This window comes from Phyllostomus hastatus, unplaced genomic scaffold (genome assembly GCF_019186645.2).
Source record: "Phyllostomus hastatus isolate PE091 unplaced genomic scaffold, TTU_PhHast_1.1 phas_scaffold_501, whole genome shotgun sequence".
NCBI classification, from domain to species: Eukaryota; Metazoa; Chordata; class Mammalia; order Chiroptera; family Phyllostomidae; genus Phyllostomus; species Phyllostomus hastatus.
Window position 1 is genome coordinate 72,036,370 of NW_025334033.1, and position 17,510 is coordinate 72,053,879.

The window sequence follows — 17,510 nt, forward strand, 5'->3', positions numbered from 1 at the left end:
ATACATAAAAGTGCCCTGGGAGACTTCCAGGAAGTCCTTGGGATAGCCTTTGTGTTCTGCTAGAGGTGATGGCTGAGCTCAAGCAGCTATTATGGGGCCATGAGGCTGCAGGCCAACCCTTGGGAACAGCTGAGAGCTGGAGGGACCTAGCTCCCACGGCTGTGGGGCCAACACCATCCCTAGACCATCAGTGTCTGACCCTAGTCAGTGTGAGAGAGAAATGAGCACTCTTGCTTGCACCTCGGTTCCTGGGGTCCTTGGGTCTGCATTAACCCTGCTGACACACAGGTCCGTGCCTGGAATGCGTCCACCTGGGGCAGTGCAGGGAAGAGTGATTTTTCTCGAGTGGAAGTTTTCAGCACCACCCTTGAACTGGCTGACCCTGTTCCAGAGGTCACTTGCCGGGAGTGTGGAGGGAGGTTCTCAGGACTAAGAGGAAGTAACCGAAGGGGAAGCTGCAGACAGGAGGCAGGTGGGCGGGCTGGAGGCAGCCGGGGAGCCCGCCCAGAGAGCTGAGGGCTGCAGTCGGGCTGGAGCCGAGATGGGTGTCAAAGCAGGACCCCCAGAGGTGAGTGCCGCGGAGCCAGGGCCGGGCCCAGAGCGTCGCAGAGACACGGCTCGGCCTGCACACCGCCCGCCCCTCCCGAGGGTCCGTGGTGGGCCTGTCCCAGCCCGGGCCCCCTAGCCAGGCCCCGCACCACCAGGGAGGGTGTCCTGCACCTTCAGCCGACCTCTGGCGCCTGCGGGGCCCACGGCCCCCACACAGGGCTTGGGGGCCAGCTGTCCCCGGGGAGGGGGCCTCTCAACTCATCACAGCCCCGAGGACCAGCGCCAGTGGGTCACCCTCTCCGAACAGCCGCCCATCTGAGGGACACGGGGGTCCCCGGGGATGCAGGGAGCACACGGGGCTTCAGTTGCCTCAGCCGCCCTGCTGGCCGGCGCCCCCGTTCCCGCGGAGTTCCCAGTGGCCCTGAGCGGGAGACCACATGTGCAGGGGGTGGCTGCAAGGCGGTGCCTCAGGCAGCTCCGGACGGGCTGAGCCCCGACCTGCCGGTCCGCCGGTCGCACGTGTGGTGTGTGGTGCGGCGTCCGGAGCCTCCTAGGGACATCCCTGGTGCCCTCTTCCCCACCCCCGCCCTGTCACTCTGACGACCTGTCCTGTGCTGCCCTGCCCTGAGAGGCCCGGGCCTGGGGGCCTGGTGCTGTGCCCCGCACCCTCCCTGGGAGGGGGGCTGGCCGGCTCGAGCTCCAGGCCTCCAGGCCCTGACGGCCCTCAGGGGACACTTCCTGGAGGGAGGGTTCCCGCCCTCGGGGACTCTAGCAGGGCCCCCCCTCTTGCTCTGGGTTCCACCCCGGGATGTTCTGGCTCGGGGCGGGCACAGACCCTGGGTCCAGCTCCTGTGGCCGCCCTGCCCTGGGCGAAGGCAGAGCAGGTGTCCCGTGGGGGGACAGCCTCAGAGGGCCCTCAGGGGCCCGAGGCGGAGCTGGTGCTCCTGGTCTGTGTCCCAGGCAGGCCATGCAGCCCCAGGCCCCAGGCAGCATGGTGAGTCCTGCTCCAGCCCACAGCCCCCCGCGAGCACAGGGGGGCCCTGGCTCAGCCCACACTGGGTCCCTGTCCCTCTCCCAGTGGTGCCTCCCCTGCAGGACGGGGACTGGTGCAGCTCCAGGGCGGGTGCCGGGGGGCCGGTGGGGAAGGAAAGCGGCTATTTATAGGGCGGCAGCGAGAGCGAGAGCGAGAGTGAGAGCTCGAAAGCAGAACCGACTCTCGCACTCACTGCGGTTGTGGCCGGAACACGGAACTGAGATTCTGGCGCCCAGACACCCGCCGCGGGGGGACCGAGAGAGGGGAGACACAGAGCCGGCCCTGCACTCGGACTCACAGACACACGGACACACGCAGACACGTGCACAGAGACACACGGGCATGCAGACACACAGACACGCACGTGCACTAGCAAACAGCCAGGGACGACCCCACCCCAGGGTCCACCGCCTGCCGGCCAGAGCCCGTGGCAAGGGCAGCGGGGGGAGACGCACACGGGTGGGACCTCGGGCACCAGCGGGAGGCCCTGGGGGCTCGAGCAGGTGTCGGCAGGGTGCCCACAGCGGTGGGGGGGTGTCCCCAGCGCCCAGGGCTGCGGGTGACATGGGGCCGCCCCGCGCAGGTGCCGAGCCCCCCGCGGAGAGTGTTGCTGGCCCCCAGCCCACGGAGCAGAGAGCTGGGCATGGTAGGTCTGGGGCTGGGGGCAGGGGTGGGGCGGCCTCACAGGGCCCGTGGGCAGAGCTGTGAGGGACCCTCAGGGGCACCCCGGCCAGAGAGCCGCCCAGCCCTGGCCCACGCGCTGCTGTCGTGCGGGACCTGGGAGGACAGCCGATGACCACGTGGCCTTGCCAGCTCGGTGGGCCTCATCCCCGCCCACGCGCCCCCCCTCCCCCGCAGGGGCGGGCCTCGCCCTCCTGGGGGGCGGGGACCCCTCAGTGACACCTCCTCCAGTTGCAGGACCTGGGGACACTGGCAGTGCTGTGGCTCAGTGGCGTGGCTCTCATCTACCTCCTGTGGCAAGTGCCCCATCTGCCCGCCTGGGGCCAGGGGCAGTCTGCCGGGTCCCCGGCCCGCGGCCCCCGCCCAGCCTGGGAGCCCCTGGGAGGGGGGCGCGGGGGGCCAGACTCCTGCCGGTGAGTGAGCCTTTGGGGTCTGCCTGGGGGCGGGGTCTGCCTCGGCCCTGGGCTGTGATGTCCCGGCACCCCTGCCCCGACCCAGAAGCCCCCTGCCAGCTCCTCTCCGAAGACGCAGGCTCCAGGGAGGGAGGGTCCCAGACTGGGTGGGGTGGGCCCACCTGGGGGCTCGGACAAGGTGGGTGAACCGAGGCCCCCGCCCCCTTCCCCGGCCCCCCTGGGTGGAGACAGGGACTTGCCTTCCCCCGGCCGGCCCCGCCGCCCCCGCCGCCTCCATGCCAGCTCCACGGGCTCCCCCGGCAGCAGCTCCGACTGGGTAGGGTCCTGGGCCCCCCATCAGGCCTGCTCAGGCCGCCCCCCCCCGCCGGCTGCCCGCTGTCACCCCCGGCTGCTGCGGGCTTATGGGGCTCAGGCTGGGCACCTGCGCTGCCCAGGCAGGCGGCCGCCCCTCCCTGAGCCCCCGGCCGGCGGCCTCGTCCCTCTGGTCTGGGGCGGGGCGGGAACGGAGCGAGCGGGGGCTGGGAGGTGGGCCGGCGGCCTCACGCTGGGCCCCGCCGCAGGCTGCTCCTCGTGGAGAGCATCCCCCAGGACCTGCCCTATGCGGCCGGCAGCCCGTCCGCCCAGCCCCTGGCCCAGGCCTGGCAGCAGCTGCTGGACGCCGCCCAGGAGAGCGTGCACGTCGCCTCCTACTACTGGTCCCTGACGGGCCCCGACATCGGGGCCAACGACACCTCGGCCCAGCTGGTGCGTCCCCGCCCCCGCGCCCGCCCCTCCTCCCGGGGAGCAGGGCCGCCCACCACTCCGCCCCTGGGCTGGGGGTGGCCAGGGTGGGCCCTTCGTGGTGGGGGCGGCAGAGGGCCGCCTGGGGCCGCTGCTCACCGCTGCTCTGGGCCCGCAGGGCGAGGCCCTCCTGCGGAAGCTGCAGCAGGTCCTGGACCGGAATGTCTCCCTGGCGGTGGCCACCAGCCACCCGACGCTGGCCAGGAACTCCACCGACCTCAAGGCCTTGGCAGACCGAGGTGGGTGCCCGCCCGCCCCTCCCGCACGGGGTGGACGTGGGCGGACCAGCTGGTGCCGGCCCGAGCCGCTTCCAGGCAGCTCCACGGGGCTGGGCTTTGAAGAGCCGGGGTGCCGTCCGCGGGCACAGCACGGGGTGACCACCTGTGGGGGGCAGCGGGCGACAGAGGCCGTCAGCACGGGTGCTACGAGGCAGCTCCAGAGCCAGTCCGTGCCTCAGTTTCCCCACCCACAAAGCGGCACCGACCTAGCAGACGGCAGGCCGTGAGGCTCCCGGGAAGCCGGTTCACCCTGTCCCCCCGACCCCGGCCAGGTGCCCAGGTGCGCCGGGTGCCCATGGGGCGGCTCACCGGCGGCGTCCTGCACTCCAAGTTCTGGGTCGTGGACGGGCTTCACGTCTACCTGGGCAGCGCCAACATGGACTGGCGGTCCCTGACCCAGGTGAGCCCCGCGGCCTGGCAGGGGAGACCCTCCTGGAGCGCGCCCCCACCCCACACTCGGGGCTTTTCCCGGGGTCCCCTGCCGCCACCGGGGGGAAGCCTGGGTGACACAGCCACGGCATCGTCTCGGCGCAGCGGAGCCCGTGAGAGCTGCTTCCCGAGTCACAGGCTGCCGCCCGCCACCGAGCTCACCCCACCGAGGCAGGCTGGCCCACGCCACTCCCAGGGTCCCGGCCAGCGCTGACCCTGACCTTTCCGCCCCGTCCGCCGTGTTTGTGTGGTGGACGTCCATCACTCGGACCCTCTGGCCGCCGCGCCCCAGGGCCCCCGCACCCTGCCCGTTAGGGATTCCGGCAGTGGGGGTGCTGCTGCTGCCCTCCTGCACCGCGCCCCTGGCCACCGCTGCTGCCCCCTGCAGGTGAAGGAGCTCGGTGCGGTCATCTACAATTGCAGCCGCCTGGCCCGGGACCTGGAGAAGACCTTCCAGACCTACTGGGTGCTGGGGGCGCCCAGAGCTGTGCTGCCCAAGCACTGGCCTGGGAACTTCTCGACCCACATCAACCGCTTCCAGCCCCTCTGCACCCGGTTTGACGGGGTGCACACCACAGCCTACTTCTCGGTGAGCGGCCGGCAGGGCCCACAGGGCACCCGGCAGTCACTGCAGGGCCCTTGGGTCCTCGGGGAGGCAGCCCTGGCCCAGCGCCCTGGACGGCCCCGGTGTCGGGGGCGTGGGGAGAGGCCGGCCCAGTTCCAACACAGGATGCAGCCCTCACCGCCCACAGGAGAGACAGGCGGCCAGGGGGTGCCGCGGGGGTCTCCCAGTGCAGTGCCAGCTGGGGTTGAGGGGCTCCACTGGGGCCAGGGAGGCCGTGCGAGGCCAGTGCACCCCGCGATCTCGTCACTCTGCAGGGCAGAAAGGCAGCCGGGCGGGCCGACCGTGGCCCCAGCAGGCGTCCTTCCCTCTGGTGCAGCCCCCCAGCCACATGGCCAGTCCAGGGCCAAGACCTGGGGTCTGGGCAGGGACTCGGCCCAGGGCGCCCAGAGCAGATGGGCAGCCTTGCCTGGCACCGCGTCTGTCTTTCTCGGGGTGGCCAGGGCCGGTCCCGCCCCCTCCGGCCTCTGCAGGCAGCGCCTCGCCCCGGGGCCCCAGAGGCCGGAGGGAGGGCTGCACGAGGGCCCCAGGTCAGGGAGCTAGAGGCTCGGGACAGGGGCAGCGCCTGCAGGGGCCCCTCTGTCCCGCAGGCGTCGCCACCTGCGCTCTGCCCGCACGGCCGCACCCGGGACCTGGACGCGCTGCTGGCCGTGATGCGGGGCGCCCGGCGGTTCCTGTACGTCTCGGTGATGGACTACTTTCCCACCACCCGCTTCACCCGCCCCGCCAGGTAGGGCCCCAGGGCCCGGGGGCCGCGCCCCGCCTGGCGTCCCTCCTGCCCACACCTGGCCGGCCAGGCCCCCGCTGACCCCGGGGCCCGGGCCCTGCCCCGCTGCCCCAGGTACTGGCCGGTGCTGGACGACGCGCTGCGGGAGGCGGCCTTTGGCAGGGGCGTGCGTGTGCGCCTGCTCGTCAGCTGCTGGCTGCACACGGACCCCAGGATGTTCCCCTACCTGCGGTCCCTGCAGGCCCTCAGCGACCCCGCGGCCGGCATCTCCCTGGACGTGGTGAGCACCCCCCCGGGGCCCGGCGGGGGGAGGTGCCCCCCTCCTCTGTGACACCCCCTCCTCTCTGCCCCCGAAGAAAGTCTTCATCGTGCCCGTGGGGAACCACTCCAACATCCCGTTCAGCAGGGTGAACCACAGCAAGTTCATGGTCACAGAAAGGGCAGCCTACATCGGTGAGCGGCTGCGGGGGGGTGGTCTGCGGCAGGGGCGGCCCGGGGGCCCTTGAGTGAGGGCACCGAGGCCACCCAGACCCATGGGGAGGGACCGGCCCGGGGGCTGGCAGGGGCACCGCTCTTGGGCTGGAGGACGGAGGGGCCGCGGATGGGGTCTCAGCACCGTCTGAGGACCACACGGCCGCCCAGCTGTCGTAGTGCCCGCAGGACTGGGCCAGCCAGCCAGCGTCTCTGCCCTGCACCCCCAGGCACCTCCAACTGGTCGGAAGATTACTTCAGCAGCACCTCGGGCGTGGGGCTGGTGGTCAGCCAGAGGGCCCCGGCCGGCGAGCCCGGGCGAGGCACCGTGCAGGAGCAGCTGCGGCAGCTGTTCGAGCGAGATTGGAACTCCCCCTACGCCGTGGGCCTGGACGGACAGGCGCCGGGCCAGGACTGCGCGTGGCAGGACTGAGGCCCCCCTCCCACCCCCAACCCCGTCCCTGGTGGGCACTGCTCCCCTCCAGGCCCCCCACCCTGGCCCCCCGTCCAGGCTCCAGGCAGCTCCTCCCGCACAAGTCATGGTCAGGGTCAAGACTGCCCCGGCCCAGGGCAGCAGAGCGAACTGTTCGCTGTCCCCTGCTCTCCAGATACAGCCCCTCAACGCCCCCCCGCCCCGCACCAAGGGAGCCCCCCAGGAGGCCTCTGCGCACCTCCCCCTGAACTGCAGTCCCCGCCCACATGAGGGGCCTTCCAAGCACCCCCGCCCCCCCCCATCTCTCTCTGTGCGTCCGGCCAGGGCTGGAGTCCACACTGCACTGGAGTCCACGCGGCAGTGGGTGAGGGGGTGCTTGTGGGTCATGGGGGCCCCTGACTCTCACGGGGCTCAGCCCCTCCAGGGGGCCCTGGGCGGCCCGCATGCCAGAGCCGTTGGGTGGGGGCAGGAGCACTGGACCGGCCCTGTGCCCATGGGTGTGTGCTGGTCGGGGTCGAGGAGTGGGGCCCCGGACTGGGGCCGCCGGGCAGCAGCAGAGAGGACCTGGGATTGAGCGGGGGACGGGAACACAGGGCTGGGGTGGGGCTTGGACGCCGCCCCTGGGAGCCCACCCTCCCCAGGGGCCACCCTGCAGAGCCAGCTCCGAGCTCAGCCCCAGCCCTCAGGCAGCACTTGGGCTGCGAGCCCACCTGGCCTGGGGGTCCCCACGGCTGCCTGAGGCTGTGTGGAGCTGAGGGCTGCCTCAGGGGCTGAGGGTCACAGGACGCTGAGGGAGTAAGCCAGTGGGTGCCAGGGTCCGGCTCTCCCATGTCCGGGGTGGCCCCCTCCTGGCCCCCGCCCCGGTGCGGTCTGCCCCGGGGTGGGGGGCCCGGTGAGTTGGTGCTGGGCGTCTCAAACACCGGCCTCCTCGTCTGGGACGAGGCTCCCGGGAGCCAGCCTGCCTCCCCGCCCCGACGTGCGAGCGCCCGAGGGGGTCCCGGGGACCCATGCAGCACCCCGAGGCACCCGGGGCATCTGGGAGCCAGCCAGCTCGAGAGCCGCACCAGGCCAGCGCCTCCCATCCCTGTCCCGGAGCAGACGCCCCCGGCGGTCCGCGCGCTCAGCCAGCGCTAGGCCTCCTGTGCGCGCGGGGGGCCTGGTGGTCACACCTTGGTGGCAGCCTCGAGGTCTGCTCCAGAGCAGAGCCCGGTCCACAGGAGACCCGGAGGGAGGAGGACGCAGAGGCCCCGCGGGCCCCTCGGCGGGGCGGCTCCTGGGGCGCGCAAGCCCCGCCCCTCGTGAGCCCCGCCCCTCGGGGGCAGCGAGTGCTGCTGTCCTTGCCTGTGGCTGACTCCGTGCACAGAGGGGGAGGGGACACAGGGAGGTAACAGCGGGGAGTGTCCCCTGCGGGCGGGCTGACGGGCCCCGAGTGCTGCCCGGGTGGGACGTGGAGACTGCGTCCCCCACCCTGCGAGCTCGGAAGCAGCTCCTTCCGCAGTCAGGGCTGGAGAGGGGCCCGCGGCCCGGCTGCTGCCACCTGGGTCACGGCCCGTGGGACCCTGCGGGGGGCGGCTGAGCAAGGCTGGAGCTCCTGACCCGCGGAATCGGGGTGATAAACGTGTGTTGTTTAACCGGCGGTGTGTGGTGGTTTCTTACACGGGCAGACAGCAGACACCAGGGGCACGGGCGTTGGCCCCTGTGGCCTCCGGACTGAGGCCCCCGCATCTCGGCCCTCGACTCGGGGTTCCCAGAGGGATGAAAACCCCTGAAGCCAGGCGGCACCCCCCGCGTACCCTGGGGGGGCGCCCCACAGAGGCCAGGCAGGGAGGCAGGGAACCTGGGGGCTGGACGGCATGGCCAAGGCCCCGCTGGACGCCCCCTTCATGCATGAACCACTCAGGGACCTGGTGTCAGCTCACTTTCCAGAAGCTTCCACGCCCCCTCACTTGGATGCCCTCGGCAGCCCATGGGGGCGCGGGGAGGGACCTGGCCTCGCCTCTGGACCTGAACTCCCGCCCCGGTGGACCACGCCCCCCCCCACCCCCCGCCTCCAGTCCCCACGGCTCTCCAGCCTGGCAGCAGCAGCCCTGCAAGGCAGAGCCTGCGGGCCGGCCCCCCCGGGCCAGGCCCCTCAGAACATGTCTGCCCGTGAGCCCACGGGAGACGTGGCCACTGCAGGAAACCCCTTGCCCCTCATCCGCCACCCGAGTGGACTTGCTCCCTGTGGGCTGCTTGGAAGAGGCGGCTGCAGAGAGGGAAGCTTCTGAGAGGGCCAAGGACCCGCCTCCCCCGCAGGCCGGACCCCTCTCTCTGTGCCGTCCCACTGGGGCTTGGGGGGTGCGTGTCTGTGCCCCCCCACACCTGCCCGTGGTCTCCCACCTGCTGGTCCACAGGGGCCTGGACCCACACAGGGGTCGCTGGACCACCGCTCCCAGACTCGCCCTGAGTCTGCGGTCCCCGGAGCCTGGGGGCGGGGCTGCGTGGGGTGAGGGGCGGCGCTTCCCGGGACAAAAGCCCTCGCGGCAGTCACTGCGGTTCATCACCTCCTTTATTGCCGGTCGGGGACAGCGAGGCCCACGGGGCACGGCCCCAGCCGGCGCCGGCCACCCCACCCCCTCCACCAGCCCAGCGCCGTGCCCGTTGCAGGAAGCCCCCCCCCCCCCCAGAGCTTGGCTTGGCGGAAGGTCAGCGAAGGGGCCAGCTGGTCGACGGCGCTCAGGGCGCGGGTTCCCAGGAACGCGCCGGCGGGGAGGCCCCCTCAGCCGGGAAGCAGCGCGGGGCAGGGGCCACCGCGGCGCTGTGCGCGAGCAGCAGCCTATGCGGGGGTGTGAGGGCGGGTCCCTAGAAGCGTGTGCGCCAAGACCCAGGAGCACGCCGCCCGGCACGGTCCCGGCGTCCGTGGCTGCCAGCGTCGGGCCGGGGCCGGAGGCTCCGCGATGGCCGCGCCCTGGCGCCTCCGCCCTCCCCAGAGAGCACGCGGCAGCCTCACTCGGTTGTGGGCCCGGCGCCCGCCTCGGCGGGCTCCACGCCCTCGGGCTCCTCCACAGAGAAGCTGTCCCGGGCGTCGAAAAACGTGACCGCTTCTTCCTGGGGCTTGGGCCCGGCCGGGCCTGCCTCGTCCTCCCCCGCGCTGTCTCTCTTCCTGCTGGGGGCGGAGGAGAACCCGAGCTTGGGGAATCGGAACCAGCCGGCCTTCTCCGGCTTCTCGGGCGGCCCCGCCCCGGGGCGGGCCTCAGGCTGCGTTTGGACCGGAGCCGGTGGAGCGGGGCTGGGCGCGTCCTCCGCGGGATCCGCGCGCGCGTCGGCCGCGGAGGAAGAGAACCCGATGCTCGGAAGCCAGAACCGGAACCGGCCCGAGGGCCGCTGGCTCCCGGGTCTCTCTGCCGCATCCCCGTCCTCGTCCTGGCCGACGTCAGGGGAGAATTCGAGGATCTCCGCGGGCTCCTCGTCCGAACAGCTGTCTGCGCGCTGGGGGCCGCGGTGCGCTTCCCATGCCGAGGCCGGCGATCCGGGCGCGAGGGCGGCGGTGCGCGAGATGATTTCGAACGGCTCCCCGGTGTCCGGCTGCAGCGCGCCAGGGGCAGCGTCGGGCGGCGGGGCGTCCGGGGAGACCAGGTGCAGCTGCGCCCGCAGGGGCGCCTCCAGGACCTTCCCGGTCAGCAGGGAGAACCCGTAGGCCGGCGTCTGGATCTGGGAGGCGGGGACCTCTGCTTCCCGCACGATCTGGGTGGAAAAAGCCTCCAGGCCCTGCAGGTCGGCAAAGTCGGCTGTGACCCTGCTGCGGACGGTGACTTCGTGGCTCTCCCCCCGGGCGCCTTGAATGTGCACCCTGACCCTAGAAATGGGGGAAGCGTCCGAGGGGAGGTCAGGGGCCGAGGGCTGCTGCCCGGGGACCCCAGCGCCCGCCTTCAGGAAGCTGGCGCCACAGGCGCCCGGGCCATCCTCACGCTGGGCCAGGGCCTCGCTCAGGGGGGGGACGAAGACATCCCCCTCGGAGCCCGGGGCCGGGAAGGTGAACCTGGGCACCTTCAGCACGGGGAACCTGACAGTGAGCACAGAGTCCGCCCAGAGCTGCCGCACGTCGACGACAGAGACCCGGGCAGGGGTGTCGGTTCTCGAAGCCTTCAGGGTGAGGGGGCCCTCGGGCGGGGAAGGCCGGCGCTCCGTTCCGCCTGCACCCCCTGCCGGAGTCCCGCCCGGTTCCCCAGGGGGAGGCTGTGCTTCCCAGGAGGAAGGTCTGCCCCCCGGCGCCTGCGGGGGGCGGGAGCCCTCGCCGGGGCCCAGCCGGGCGCTCTCGGCGCTGGGAAGCTCATCCGAGGCGGTCCCTGCCCGAGGCAGGTGCACCGTCAGGCCTCTGCTGCCCAGACTCGGCCTCGGAGCCTCTCCCTCGGCCTCTGGGGGTGGGGGGGACACAGGGACCGCCACCCCCGACCCAGCGGCACCGACCCCGGGACTCGTGACCGCAGCTGGAGCCTCTCCGTCCTGCCGAGCGCCCGGCCCGCCAGCCGCGCCCCGCTCCTTGGAGGAGCGCCAGAAGCTGGGCAGGCGGAGCGAGGGCATCCTGAACCAGCTGTCCTGCGAGCTGGCCGGCACCGCGCCCGCTGCCGTGTCGCCCCCCTGGCTTCCCGCTGCGGGGGCCGCCGCCTCCGCCACAGGCAGGCTGGTGGGGTCGGCCGCCAGCCGGGGGCCTCCGCTGCCCTCTCGGAGAGACGAGTCCGGCGCAGGGGGGGGAAGGCCGCCTGCGGCAGGGCTGGGTCTGAGGTCAGGCCCTGTGGGCAGGAGGACCTGTGGCAGGGGGACCTCCGTGCCCACGCTTCCCGGGGGGCCCTCACTGCCAGCCCCTGGGGCGGCATGGGGGGCCCCCCCTGCTGCTGCGGGGCTGGCGGAACTGGCAAGGGCGGGCTCCGGGTCCCCTCCCCTGGAAGACCTCATTTTGGGAAGGGCCAGTTTCGGCACGGCAAAGCCAGGCGTTTTCGCCTTCCCCTGCTCGCCATTGGTCTCAGGGGTCCCGTCCCCGGGGGCACCGGGCACGCCTGCCTCGGCAGCCAGGCTCTGTCCAGGGTCCCCTTTAGGCACGACCTCCTTCTTCGGGGACCGCCTGAAGGACGGGAGGCGGAGACGGGGCATTTTTAGGGGGCTGCTTTTCCCCTCACGATCAGTGTCTTCAGCCGGCCCGGCCCCTGAGGCCACTGCTGGGATCCCCACACTGCCTGGCATCCCCTGGGACAGGGAGACACTTGCACACAGCGGCTGGTAGCCCGGCCACGGGCCCACAGTGGCTTCCTCGGAGTCTGGTCCCGGCGCGGGGCTGGGGAGAGACAGGGCACACCCCACAGATTGCGGCTCCTTGTCCGCCGCCGCAGCTGCAGAGCCTGGAAAAGCAAACTTGGGGCCGTGAAATTTAGGAAAGGTCACCCGGACTTCCGATGTGAGAGTCAGGGTGTCCACGGGGCCCGGGCGGCTGTCCGGTGGGGACAGAGGAACGTGCTCCCAGGACTGGATGTCAGCACAAGCCGCAGAGCTGAGAAGGCGAGCCTCCCGCTGGGGCTCGGAGCGGGTTTCCTCCTGCAGCTCCCCAGAAACGCGGGTCCCGGGGAGGGCCACTTGGTATCTTGTAAGAGTGACGCGCTCACAAGACGTGGCGATAGAGGACTCGGTAACGGGACCACCGATATCGTGGCTGGCTGAGGAGAAGCCGGGCCGGCCCAGGTGGCGCCGGGGCACCGGTGGCTCTCCAGACACCCCGACAGACCAGTCCTCAGCTGCCATCTCGGGGGCAGCTCCTGCAGGGCCAGATGTGGGGGCCCCCGGCTCTGCCCCCAGAAGGACCAGACCTGGAGGAGACTTTCCTGGGGGAGAGAACACCTTGGGGATTTTGAAATGCGGTTTCTTAACTTTGCTCTTTTCTCCAGATTTGGGGCCAGAAACTCCATGCAGCTCAGCAGACGGAACAGAATGACCACTGGGACCCACTGAAACAGAGCCCTCGATGGCAGAGCCCACACCTGCAGGACCGTAGCTGAAGGCAGGGTCACAGGAAACTGAAGTCTCACTGGATGATGGACGGAAACACGGCACCGTCACTTCGGGCAACTTGAACTTGCTGCTTCCGTCATGGTCACCCCGGCCCAGGTCCGCCTCCAGCTGGGCACCGGGAGACTGCACGTCCACCTCCACGTTAGGAGAAGAAAAATCCCCCCGGGGGCCAGAAAATGAGCCCTTGTGACCCTTCATGTCCACTTTGGGCGCCTTCAGGTCCACCTGGGGGCCCTTAAAGTCAACCTTGGGCATCTTGATGCTGGGAAAATGCACCTTGGGCAGGTGGCCCTTGAACCTGGCGCCGTCTGCTTTGCCCTTCAGGTCGCCCAGGGCCACCTCTCCCTCGGGCAGGGCCACCTCCACTTCTGCCCCTGGCAGCTCCATCTCAGCAGAGGGCAGCTGGACGCCTCCGTCTGGGGCCCGCAGGTCAACGCCCACCGAGGGCAGGCTCACCTCCCCAGTGGCCTTGGGCATGGTCACGTCCACGGAGGTGCCCAGATCCTTCCCGAGCCCGGACATGCCGAAGGACGGCATCTTGAACTTGGGCATCTTGAACTTGCTGGCCCCCTCCTTGTCACCCAGGCTGAGGTCACCCTCCAGCCTGGCGCCGGGCGCCTGCACGTCCACCTCCACGCTGGGCAGAGCCACGTCCACCTCAGGGCCGGTCACCTGGCCCTTGGGGGTCTTCACGTCCCAATTTGGGCCCCTTGAGGTCCACCTGGGGGCCCTTGATGTCCATCTTGGGTGCCTTGATGTCCACCTGAGGGCCCTTGATGTCCATCTGGGGGCCCTTGATGTCCACCTTGGGCATCTTGATGCTGGGCATCTGCACCTTGGGCAGGTGGCCCTTGAACCTGGCGCCGTCTGCTTTGCCCTTCAGGTCGCCCAGGGCCACCTCTCCCTCGGGCAGGGCCACCTCCACCTCTGCCCCTGGCAGCTCCATCTCAGCAGAGGGAAGCTGGATGCCCCCCTCTGGGGCCCGCAGGTCAACGCCCACCGAGGGCAGGCTCACCTCCCCAGTGGCCTTGGGCATGGTCACGTCCACGGAGGTGCCCAGATCCTTGCCGGGCCCCCGACACGCCGAAGGGACGGCATCTTGAACTTGGGCATCTTGAACTTGCTGGCCCCCTCCTTGTCACCCAGGCCGAGGTCGCCCTCCAGCCTGACGCCGGGCGCCTGCACGTCCACCTCCACGCTGGGCAGAGCCACGTCCACCTCTGGGCCGGTCACTTGGCCTTTGGGGGTCTTCACATCCAGCTTAGGCCCCTTGAGGTCCACCTGGGGGCCCTTGATATCCAGCTTGGGTGCCTTGATGTCCACCTGAGGGCCCTTGATGTCCATCTGGGGGCCCTTGATGTCCACCTTGGGCATCTTGATGCTGGGCATCTGCACCTTGGGCAGGTGGCCATTGAACCTGGCGCCGTCTGCTTTGCCCTTCAGGTCGCCCAGGGCCACCTCTCCCTCGGGCAGGGCCACCTCCACCTCTGCCCCTGGCAGCTCCACCTCAGCAGAGGGAAGCTGGATGCCCCCCTCTGGGGCCCGCAGGTCAACGCCCACCGAGGGCAGGCTCACCTCCCCAGTGGCCTTGGGCATGGTCACGTCCACGGAGGTGCCCAGATCCTTGCCGGGCCCCAACACGCCGAAGGACGGCATCTTGAACTTGGGCATCTTGAACTTGCTGGCCCCCTCCTTGTCACCCAGGCTGAGGTCACCCTCCAGCCTGGTGCCGGGCGCCTGCACGTCCACCTCCACGCTGGGGACAGCCACGTCCACCTCAGGGCCGGTCACCTGGCCCTTGGGGGGTCTTCACGTCCCAATTTGGGCCCCTTGAGGTCCACCTGGGGGCCCCTTGATGTCCAGCTTGGGTGCCTTGATGTCCACCTGAGGGCCCTTGATGTCCATCTGGGGGGCCCTTGATGTCCACCTTGGGCATCTTGATGCTGGGCATCTGCACCTTGGGCAGGTGGCCCTTGAACCTGGCGCCGTCTGCTTTGCCCTTCAGGTCGCCCAGGGCCACCTCTCCCTCGGGCAGGGCCACCTCCACCTCTGCCCCTGGCAGCTCCATCTCAGCAGAGGGAAGCTGGATGCCCCCCTCTGGGGGCCCGCAGGTCAACGCCCACCGAGGGCAGGCTCACCTCCCCAGTGGCCTTGGGCATGGTCACGTCCCACGGAGGTGCCCAGATCCTTGCCGGGCCCCCGACACGCCGAAGGGACGGCATCTTGAACTTGGGCATCTTGAACTTGCTGGCCCCCTCCTTGTCACCCAGGCCGAGGTCGCCCTCCAGCCTGACGCCGGGCGCCTGCACGTCCACCTCCACGCTGGGCAGAGCCACGTCCACCTCTGTGCCGGTCACTTGGCCTTTGGGGGTCTTCACATCCAGCTTAGGCCCCTTGAGGTCCACCTGGGGGGCCCTTGATATCCAGCTTGGGTGCCTTGATGTCCACCTGAGGGCCCTTGATGTCCATCTGGGGGCCCTTGATGTCCACCTTGGGCATCTTGATGCTGGGCATCTGCACCTTGGGCAGGTGGCCCTTGAACCTGGCGCCGTCTGCTTTGCCCCTTCAGGTCGCCCAGGGCCACCTCTCCCTCGGGCAGGGCCACCTCCACCTCTGCCCCTGGCAGCTCCATCTCAGCAGAGGGAAGCTGGATGCCCCCCTCTGGGGCCCGCAGGTCAACGCCCACCGAGGGCAGGCTCACCTCCCCAGTGGCCTTGGGCATGGTCACGTCCACGGAGGTGCCCAGATCCTTGCCGGGCCCCGACACGCCGAAGGACGGCATCTTGAACTTGGGCATCTTGAACTTGCTGGCCCCCTCCTTGTCACCCAGGCTGAGGTCACCCTCCAGCCTGGCGCCGGGCGCCTGCACGTCCACCTCCACGCTGGGGACAGCCACGTACACCTCAGGGCCGGTCACCTGGCCCTTGGGGGTCTTCACGTCCAATTTGGGCCCCTTGAGGTCCACCTGGGGGCCCTTGATGTCCATCTTGGGTGCCTTGATGTCCACCTGAGGGCCCTTGATGTCCATCTGGGGGGCCCTTGATGTCCACCTTGGGCATCTTGATGCTGGGCATCTGCACCTTGGGCAGGTGGCCCTTGAACCTGGCGCCGTCTGCTTTGCCCTTCAGGTCGCCCAGGGCCACCTCTCCCTCGGGCAGGGCCACCTCCACCTCTGCCCCTGGCAGCTCCATCTCAGCAGAGGGAAGCTGGATGCCCCCCTCTGGGGGCCCGCAGGTCAACGCCCACCGAGGGCAGGCTCACCTCCCCAGTGGCCTTGGGCATGGTCACGTCCCACGGAGGTGCCCAGATCCTTGCCGGGCCCCCGACACGCCGAAGGGACGGCATCTTGAACTTGGGCATCTTGAACTTGCTGGCCCCCTCCTTGTCACCCAGGCCGAGGTCGCCCTCCAGCCTGACGCCGGGCGCCTGCACGTCCACCTCCACGCTGGGCAGAGCCACGTCCACCTCTGGGCCGGTCACTTGGCCTTTGGGGGTCTTCACATCCAGCTTAGGCCCCTTGAGGTCCACCTGGGGGCCCTTGATATCCAGCTTGGGTGCCTTGATGTCCACCTGAGGGCCCTTGATGTCCATCTGGGGGCCCTTGATGTCCACCTTGGGCATCTTGATGCTGGGCATCTGCATCTTGGGCAGGTGGCCCTTGATCTTGGCACCATCTGCTTTGCCCTTCAGGTCGCCCAGGGCCACCTCTCGCTCGGACAGGGCCACCTCCACCTCTGCCCCCTGGCAGCTCCACCTCAGCAGAGGGCAGCTGGATGCCTCCCTCTGGGGCCCGCAGGTCAACGCCCACCGAGGGCAGGCTCACCTCCCCAGTGGCCTTGGGCATGGTCACGTCCACGGAGGTGCCCAGATCCTTGCCGGGCCCCGACACGCCGAAGGACGGCATCTTGAACTTGGGCATCTTGAACTTGCTGGCCCCCTCCTTGTCACCCAGGCTGAGGTCACCCTCCAGCCTGGCGCCGGGCGCCTGCACGTCCACCTCCACGCTGGGGACAGCCACGTCCACCTCAGGGCCGGTCACCTGGCCCTTGGGGGTCTTCACGTCCAATTTGGGCCCCTTGAGGTCCATCTGGGGGCCCTTGATGTCCAGCTTGGGTGCCTTGATGTCCACCTGAGGGCCCTTGATGTCCATCTGGGGGCCCTTGATGTCCACCTTGGGCATCTTGATGCTGGGCATCTGCACCTTGGGCAGGTGGCCCTTGAACCTGGCGCCGTCTGCTTTGCCCTTCAGGTCGCCCAGGGCCACCTCTCCCTCGGGCAGGGCCACCTCCACCTCTGCCCCTGGCAGCTCCACCTCAGCAGAGGGAAGCTGGATGCCCCCCTCTGGGGCCCGCAGGTCAACGCCCACCGAGGGCAGGCTCACCTCCCCAGTGGCCTTGGGCATGGTCACGTCCACGGAGGTGCCCAGATCCTTGCCGGGCCCCCGACACGCCGAAGGACGGCATCTTGAACTTGGGCATCTTGAACTTGCTGGCCCCCTCCTTGTCACCCAGGCCGAGGTCGCCCTCCAGCCTGACGCCGGGCGCCTGCACGTCCACCTCCACGCTGGGCAGAGCCACGTCCACCTCTGGGCCGGTCACTTGGCCTTTGGGGGTCTTCACATCCAGCTTAGGCCCCTTGAGGTCCACCTGGGGGCCCTTGATATCCATCTTGGGTGCCTTGATGTCCACCTGAGGGCCCTTGATGTCCATCTGGGGGCCCTTGATGTCCACCTTGGGCATCTTGATGCTGGGCATCTGCATCTTGGGCAGGTGGCCCTTGATCTTGGCACCATCTGCTTTGCCCTTCAGGTCGCCCAGGGCCACCTCTCGCTCGGACAGGGCCACCTCCACCTCTGCCCCCTGGCAGCTCCACCTCAGCAGAGGGCAGCTGGATGCCCCCCTCTGGGGCCCGCAGGTCAACGCCCACCGAGGGCAGGCTCACCTCCCCAGTGGCCTTGGGCATGGTCACGTCCCACGGAGGTGCCCAGATCCTTGCCGGGCCCCGACACGCCGAAGGGACGGCATCTTGAACTTGGGCATCTTGAACTTGCTGGCCCCC

At 70.3% G+C, this 17,510-nt stretch overlaps 2 protein-coding genes across 3 annotated transcripts in view; one reads left to right on the forward strand and one right to left on the reverse strand.

The window, feature by feature from the left end:
- The first annotated feature begins 461 nt into the window (after positions 1-461).
- Positions 462-8,052, forward strand: PLD4 (phospholipase D family member 4). Of its 2 annotated transcripts, none has more exons than XM_045822023.1 (11): positions 462-568; positions 2,166-2,228; positions 2,495-2,676; positions 3,237-3,420; positions 3,575-3,695; positions 4,007-4,134; positions 4,552-4,752; positions 5,376-5,515; positions 5,627-5,792; positions 5,869-5,965; positions 6,214-8,052. In XM_045822023.1, the coding sequence occupies exons 1-11, from the start codon at positions 542-544 to the stop codon at positions 6,414-6,416; spliced, it is 1,512 nt and encodes a 503-aa protein (XP_045677979.1). In that variant the 5' UTR covers positions 462-541; the 3' UTR covers positions 6,417-8,052. The 2 variants fall into 2 exon arrangements, with proteins under 2 accessions (XP_045677979.1, XP_045677980.1); XM_045822024.1 differs by having other exon boundaries at positions 2,501-2,676.
- Positions 8,053-9,259: 1,207 nt separating this feature from the next.
- Positions 9,260-17,510, reverse strand: part of AHNAK2 (AHNAK nucleoprotein 2) — a 29,544-nt gene continuing 21,293 nt past the window's right edge. Inside the window, 14 exon segments of the mRNA XM_045821975.1 lie at positions 9,260-13,109; positions 13,174-13,536; positions 13,539-14,354; positions 14,356-14,553; positions 14,555-14,836; positions 14,901-15,008; positions 15,010-15,438; positions 15,503-15,676; positions 15,678-16,196; positions 16,198-16,893; positions 16,895-17,314; positions 17,316-17,423; positions 17,425-17,466; positions 17,468-17,510. Coding sequence (XP_045677931.1) covers positions 9,402-13,109; positions 13,174-13,536; positions 13,539-14,354; positions 14,356-14,553; positions 14,555-14,836; positions 14,901-15,008; positions 15,010-15,438; positions 15,503-15,676; positions 15,678-16,196; positions 16,198-16,893; positions 16,895-17,314; positions 17,316-17,423; positions 17,425-17,466; positions 17,468-17,510 — 7,906 coding nt within the window. The 3' untranslated portion in view covers positions 9,260-9,401.

Coding starts and splice junctions, on each gene's coding strand:
- PLD4 (XM_045822023.1), top strand. CDS start 542: ATGGGTGTCAAAGCAGGACCCCCAGAG. Junction 2,677..3,236: donor GGGGGGCCAGACTCCTGCCG/GTGAGTGAGCCT, acceptor GCCCCGCCGCAG/GCTGCTCCTCGTGGAGAGCA. Junction 4,135..4,551: donor ACTGGCGGTCCCTGACCCAG/GTGAGCCCCGCG, acceptor TGCCCCCTGCAG/GTGAAGGAGCTCGGTGCGGT.